We start from the raw sequence: 7,408 nt of genomic DNA on the forward strand, positions 1-7,408 counted from the left end.
TTAATGTGCTGTCAGACAAACTGCATGTAGCTTTGACACCAAAATGTCAGTTCCTTCCTCATTTTTCTTCTCAGTAAAAAGAGATCTGTGGCAAAGAATCTATGTAAAGCAGTAGTTATTTAAAGTCATATTTTGACATAAAAAAATTGTATTACATTTATTAGTATTTTGTTTTCAGTTATTCACATGTATTTGCTCATGTAGCAGTGTTTAACTGCTGTATATCTATATGATATAATGAAATTGTATCATTACAAAGATGTCATGGGGACCAGAGTGGGAGTGGAGAGATGTGAAGTTGTCTTTGTTGGACTGTATTTGAAAAATGAGCACCAAGACACAAATGTAATGTCTTTCATCTTTTAATACACTTCAGTTAATGCAGGGTAAAACATGTTTCTGAGGGCAAAATTATTTTTACAAAGCTTTTTACAGCTGCAAATGAAACAGAAAGTAATGCAACATAAATACACCAGGAAACACCCCCAAAATGTGTCAATAAGCTTACATGACAGAGCCACCCACATTTCAGCATTGCATTGTGGTCTGGTAACACTGTTGCTCAATCTATTTAAGACATAATTTCAAGTCATCTGTACAGCATATCAGCCCTTGAGAGGCGACTTAACCTGCCTTAAAAGTTCATTACAAATGATTCAGCAGTGAGAGGACCAGTGAAGAACATAATCTGCTGCCTTTTCACCTTTACATCATGAATCTGTTCATAAATCTTTTGTACGATGTTATATGTGTTTTATACTGTGCTGCACTGATGTTTAGCTCTTTAGCTGCTGTTCTACTTAAATCCGACATCGTGGAATATGTGTGACTTCTGGTGTTACTGGTGTTTTGACGTCTTCAAGTTTGTTGCGTGTCATTTTTAGAAAAGACAGTTAATGTGTCACTGAGGCAGCATTTCACACATTTGTCTTTGTGGTTAGGCTTTTTAGCACATGCAGTGATCAAAGCCAACTAATATGAGGCATTGCTGTTTCTTCAGAGACAGTTGGCCTGTTTCTCTGACAGATGTTTAAAAGTGATTAGCTTTAGCTTGCGAGGTTTAGGCTTTTTGGGCAACACCTGGTTCACATTAGCATGGAGTGAAGTAAAATACTGGTGGAGACTAGAGGTCTTAAATCGTGAAAGGTGTGGTTGTTGAAAATAGTACCACTGATAATGATGAATAAGTCCGCTGAGTCAGTTGTAATGGTAAGAGATGCTCACTCAGGGGTCATGTTAGGTCTACAGTTGACAGTAGCATAAGCGACGTGCTCCTGTTGTTCGGGCTGATGTGGTTGGATGGTGGAGTAAAGGGTATCTGGCTGGGTCACAGAGAAGTGGACTCTGCTGTAGTGAAATTCCTCCTGCTCTGTTGGTCGAGCTGAGATGTTTTCATACACATGACCAAGGTTTCGCTGATGAGGAGACAAGATGAACAATGTTAGTTTACATCGTGGGACACATAACCTTGACACTGGAAGCTGGACTGATGACATTTAGGGGGATGTAGCAGTATTTAAAGACAGCATCACAGAGTAGGTAATTATTGGCATGAGTAACCTTACAGTTTTAAAAGAATTATGATTTGACCAAAATGTGTAAATTGACAAAAATTGAATTATTTTTTGCAGTGATTACAGACATTTATTAAAGGTTCAGTGTGTCGTATTTAGGCATATTTATTGATAGAAATGTAATATATTTTATAATATGTATGTATTCTTTTGTGTATAAGCACCTGAAAATAAGAAGTCTTGTATTTTAGTTACCTTAGAATGAGCCATTTAAATCTACATGCGTAGTGGGTCCTCGTCTATGGAGATTGCCATTTAGCACTGCCATGTTTCTACAGTAGCCCAGAACCATCAAACTACACATTAGATGGGGCCATATGCATTTTTGTGTCGGCCACCGTAGTTAGCAGCCCCTCTGTGATGAGAGCGTTGGAAAACCACTGATTTTCAAATGTGAAACTGCTTTATTCAGTGCTTTTATTGGTTTTAATCACTGGGTCTGTTTGTTTTGGAGAGAGAGAGACCTCTGTGGACAATTTGGCTCCTGGTAAAAACCTCCTGAACAATGGACACTGAAGGAATTCTAACCAGGAAGGGTTTCAGCTGGATGAAATCCGCAATCCTGAAAGCTAGATGCCACTAATTCTCCTTAACTTTTACATGCTGGACCTTTGAATCAAAGTATTCCTTATCATGTGCATATCGAATATTTTTCAAACAGCTCATGGGTGTATTGGAAACTAGTGTTGCTGTATAACGTGGACTACAGTAGAGGACATTTTACAGTGCACACCTGTGTCAGTAAATTGATGTTTTGTGTCACTTGAAGAATCAGTTTATCTGAAGGGAAGCAGGATAGATGGGGATAAAGTTTTCCAGTACAGCAAAATTTCTAAATTTTGGTCTTTGAGAAGAAGCCATACATTGAATTAATTGTACTTCCTGTACTGTGTCCACTGTAATAACAGTAATGACCAACAGTGTGTGGGATTTTTGGGATCCTTTGCAGCCAAGAATTTTAAATCCTACGATGAAGACTAAAATGTTATGCAAGAACTTTGTTGAAATGTCCGATCTTTACCTGCTCTGTGTTGTCCATTGTTTCAGTTTCAGGAGACTGACCTGAAGTCCTCTTCTCTCTGGTTAGTGAAATTAATGAATATACATGAACAAGTGATTTGATATTAACAGTTGATTATAACTGATGGACAGTGCAGCAGAGTGTTGCTCACCTAATCCAGAGGAAGACAATGAGAAGTATGGTAACCAGGAGAACAATACAGACTCCTGTGGCGGCTGCTGCTGCTCGTCTCCCTTTAACATTTTGGACAGTGAGAGTTTTTTCACCAGATGTAATGCCACCTTCAACAGCACAGGAGTAGTTTCCTGCATGCCGACTGCTGACTGAACGGAGTATCAGTGTCTTGTTGTGCTTTCTTGGCTTGGTCAGGGGTCGACTGTTCAGGTACCAGATGTAGGTTGTGTTGCGAGGCAGAGGACAGCTGGTAATGCAGCTCAGAGTGACATTTTGGCCCTCTGTCACCTCTGCAGGATGCACCCTCACTCTCAGGCCTGAAACAGGATTTAATATGAAAACATAAACAATAAAGTAACTCGTATGTTTTCTGTTCTGCCTGTTTTGAAAGGTAATTAATGTTACTTAAATTTAGGCAACTAAAGCTACATTACTGAGGCAAAGATCATAGAAGTGAAAGTTAAAAGTAAGAACAATGTAATGCCACATGGAGAGCAGCTTTGGGCCTCCTGCACTTTGGTCCATGAAACATCAGCCAGCCTTAAAGTGCTGGAAACCTGCTACTGAAAAGTGCAGCAGGTGTCAACAAAACTGAACTTAAGACTTTGGGTTTCAAAAACAGTCAGCTGTTCATGTGCACATCCCAACAAGAAAAACAAACAAAACAAAAAGCTGTAAACAATCAGTGATTGTGGGTCCTTTTTTTTGACAAACCTTTACGATAACACTGGCACCATCAGCATTGTATTTATTCTCCAGAATTACCTGTGACAACCAGCGCACTCCAGAAAAGTCAGACTCTTTCCATTCTCCATTAGGTCGTTTGAGTCTGAATGTGTATTCTGCTGAGTCATCCTTCTCCAGGTTATTGATTCTCAGGATGTGCTGATTCTTCATGTTGTCATAAAACTTCACATGACGTGTAGCTTCAGAGAGCTCTACAGGTTTTTCCTTCCCATTTGTATTTATTTTAAACCATGATTTTGACTTGGTATACTGGTAGTTCTTAGGATGAGAATATTTACTTGTAATGTTCACTGAAGAGCCTGGCAGAGCACAGATTCTCCTTGTGACATAATTCACACTCGTGCAGTTATTATCTTCAGTACCTGAAATATAGATGAAAAAGTCGTATTTTAAAATCCATGTTTAGGGTCAAATATTATTACTCATTAAAAATGGAAATTTATTGTGGGGTTTCCTGTTTTCATCTTGAGGTTGACAATCTTATAAAAAGGAAATCAGAACAAAAAAGTCTTATTTCTGTTTTTCTGTTTAGTGGTCAAAGATAAATGTTTTAAGGCAATTATTTCTCGCTCATAGATTTATGATGAGACACTGCTCCTGTCCTCTGACTGACTGCTGACTGATTTGACATGCTCTCAGTCAACAAGGACATCTAGTGGCCACATTTTATCAGTGAAATTTCATTGGTGATTTGACACACAAGAAAAGAGAAAAACAAATTTTCCTTTTCGATACCCACGAACCTGGCGATAGCCGTGGCTGGAGGCTTTATGTTCTTGTGAATTTCTTCAAATTTGGCACAAATGTCCACTTGGTCTCAGTGATGAACTGATTAATTTTGATGGTCAAAGGTCAAGTTCACTGTGACCTTGTCTATCTCATCCTCATCAGCATGATATCTATAGAGTGCCTTAAGGGAATTTATCAATCATAATATTCTGCATAAAATACTTGTCTGGCCAATACTGTCACATCTCAGGGAACAGAAGGGGAAGCATTTGGTCAGATACTGAACTGGTGACACTGATCTTGGTTGCCCACATTCAAACTGTGCTCATTGTCTTCTGTGATGTCGAGAAAATGCGTGAAAAGCTTCCATGTTTTCAGACATTGACATAAACTGTAAGAAAAACTTGACAGGTGCGTGGAGGTATACTACTGCAGGGTGGTAATTGTAGTTTAATTCTGGATGGATACACAGAACTACTTCAGGGTTACTGCATTAGACTTAACATTAAAAGTCTTTGTTTTATCCACCCCTATGATGCTGCAACATGATTCAGATCATCATATTTCTCCTAGTTTTTGAGATTTATGACATCAATGCACTTTTTTCAAAACAAACACAGTTCAAACAGACCTCACAGCATGTTAAAAGGCTCGTACTCACAGAATTCAGACAGCAGATCCTCGAGGTCTTTCACAGCACAGTAGAAGCTTTGAGCAGAGCTGGACTCTCTCTGCTGTTGACTCTCAGAGTGTGATTTTGTCTTCTGGTTCAACCTATCGGCAGGTTTAGAGTTGGTCACAGGACAGCTGGTGGTACAGGTTGCAGATGTAGAATTCCTTTGAACTTTTACTTCTGTTGGAAGGTGATAAAGTTCAATTTGTACCATGTTGAATTACATAAATTAGTGATTATATAAATTACATCAAATGTTAAGGTAAGGTAAGGTAGACTTTATTTTTCTGGGGAAATTCATTTGTCCCAGCAGCATAACATAAAAGAGGACACAGGACAGACAAATAATAAATGAATACCATAAAAAACCTGTCCTCTGCCTGATGGATAGAATAACATATTAAAGTTCAGTGAGTTAAAGTGCTACAGTGGATGGCTGTGATGTAATGTGACTGGCACTTGATAATGACAACAGAAACAACAGCATCAACAACAACAATACAAACTACATATAAATATAAACTCTCAAAGCATTATCTGTGCAGTAAAACAGAATGTGGAGACTTTGAAGTTAAATAAGTAAAAGAAAACAAAAAAAACAAAACAGATAGGACAGTGTCAACACAAAATAAATGACCAATTGTAAAATACATCTCAACTGTGAAAAACGAATAAGGGTCTGAGAGTGAGAGGTTTGTAAATGTTTGAGGAAACTTGACCTCTGGGATATGTGATGGAGCAGGGTGTCTGCCTATCAGAACACATCCTCCCTCCAGCATAGGTCACAGTAAAGCAGGTCGATGTGACAGAATCTGGACAGAAAGAAATGAGATTCAGTATTTTTATGGGTTATAGTCTGTCATAAGTTCTACCCTGAATCAGTTGTTCTTGAAATTGTGACAACATGTTGCATAACATGATAAGATGCTAATCATTGTCACTCACCCACTGAGACTTTAGGAGCTCTGAGATGCTCGTAGCCTTTGATAGCACAGGAGTATGTGACTGCTTCCTCACTGCTGACCAGCTGGTGGTACCAGGGAGACCAGTCCTGATAGAGGAACTCTCTGTTCTTGTACCAGATGTAGGCTGCAGGGTTTTCAGTCAGAGGACAGCTGGTGCTGCATATCAGTGTTACTGTCTGTCCCTCTGTGGTGGGAATCACCTTCACCTGCAGGTCTGGAAGAATAATGACGTGTTTATATGCTGATGTTTGTCTTAAAGTGATAAATAACGGGCGGCCACTGTACCTGTAACACGGAGCCCAGTGCTGTTGCGCCAGCAGAGTTGTGGGTTGTCAGCCGTCTCTCTGCAGCAGTATTTGTTTGCATCACTCTCTCTCACATCATTGATTTTTAAAGTTGGTCTTTTTTCAGACATGTTGTATGATACACTATATCCATCTGCAGAGAGCTCATTCTGAGTATATGTGGAACCATTCCAGCGCACAGTGTACCATTTGTTGCTTGAAGTGCCACGTTTAGCTGAGCAGTTTAGATACACTGATGTACCTTTTAAGGCACAGATGCTGTTTTCTCGTCCCTGAGCCCCTTTAAGAAAAAGACAGATTGATAACATTTGAAAAGCTGATTTTCTGTTAATCAGTCTTCATTTCAGATTTTTTTTTCTTCAGCAGTAAATGAACCATTTCTTCCAATTTGACTCATGACCTCAGTCAAACATTTCTTAAATATTTAATTATCATTTTAAAGATAAACAAGCATTCATACCTGAGATATACAGGATAAATCCCACAAACACACATCCAGCTTCTGCCGACAACATGACCGTTGTAGTTCTTCAGTTCCTCAGCAGAGAGGTCATTAAATCAAAAAGTGTATAAAATCTGCAGCACTTTGTGTACAACCTAAACGCTGGAGAGGACTGTTGGTTAATATGAGGGTGGGTGATTGCACGCAGCTCTGACTTCAAAACTTCACTTCCTTCAAGTTGAGGTGATTTTTTTTTCCCCAGTAAAAGGAAACCGCAGGTGAAGACGTCATGTTCCGCTGTTTTTACATGGTATCATAATTGAATGTGGATTTTTTTAATTTAACACAATATCATCTCTTGATTCTGTCTCTTCTTGTAGTTATTTCTTTTTAAAATTGTTACTTAATGTGTTAGCTCTTTATGCAACATGCAAAAGTTAAGTGTGTGTGTTGAGCTGCAGGAAGAGAGGTGATCAGAGGATAGTGTTATCTGGTTGTTTTGTGGTTTTTGAGTTAAACACATAAAGAGGAAAGCTGTAGACTCGACATCCACACTCTTTTAATACACTACAGAACATGTCCATAAGCAGCAATTTATTTGCATATTCTATACAGTATCATCTGTGTATATGTGTGATATGAATTTAAAAGGTAGACGATCCACACTGCTGAGTACAAGCATTACGTTATCGCCGACACTACTTAGTGTCATACTCTCAGTGGGAGATAGCTACATGTGGCCACATGTTCTCAACACGCCTGTGGGTTGTGTGCTCGT

General features: G+C 38.9%; 1 protein-coding gene across 1 annotated transcript; it reads right to left on the minus strand.

Annotated features, from left to right (window-relative positions):
- Positions 1-474: 474 nt before the first annotated feature.
- LOC125885503 (sialoadhesin-like) lies at positions 475-6,850 on the minus strand. The gene is made up of 9 exons (XM_049571077.1): positions 6,649-6,850; positions 6,169-6,468; positions 5,864-6,097; positions 5,638-5,730; positions 4,907-5,098; positions 3,795-3,878; positions 2,747-3,086; positions 2,596-2,653; positions 475-1,415 (listed from the first exon to the last, which is right to left on the minus strand). Exons 1-9 carry the CDS (start codon positions 6,701-6,703, stop codon positions 1,221-1,223), a joined length of 1,551 nt encoding a protein of 516 aa, XP_049427034.1. The 5' UTR covers positions 6,704-6,850; the 3' UTR covers positions 475-1,220.
- Positions 6,851-7,408: the final 558 nt, after the last annotated feature.

The sequence above is a fragment of the Epinephelus fuscoguttatus genome, linkage group LG3 (assembly GCF_011397635.1).
Source record: "Epinephelus fuscoguttatus linkage group LG3, E.fuscoguttatus.final_Chr_v1".
Taxonomy (NCBI): domain Eukaryota; kingdom Metazoa; phylum Chordata; class Actinopteri; order Perciformes; family Serranidae; genus Epinephelus; species Epinephelus fuscoguttatus.

Bases quoted from the DNA above. Each gene is read 5' to 3' on its own strand.
- LOC125885503 (XM_049571077.1), bottom strand. From the start codon at position 6,703: ATGTTGTCGGCAGAAGCTGGATGTGTGTTTGTGGGATTTATCCTGTAT. The intron at 5,099-5,637 runs GTCAAGTTTCCT...ACCTTCCAACAG, and splicing joins CTCCATCACATATCCCAGAG to AAGTAAAAGTTCAAAGGAAT. The intron at 3,087-3,794 runs GTAAATATTCTC...ATCCTGTTTCAG, and splicing joins CTCTTCAGTGAACATTACAA to GCCTGAGAGTGAGGGTGCAT.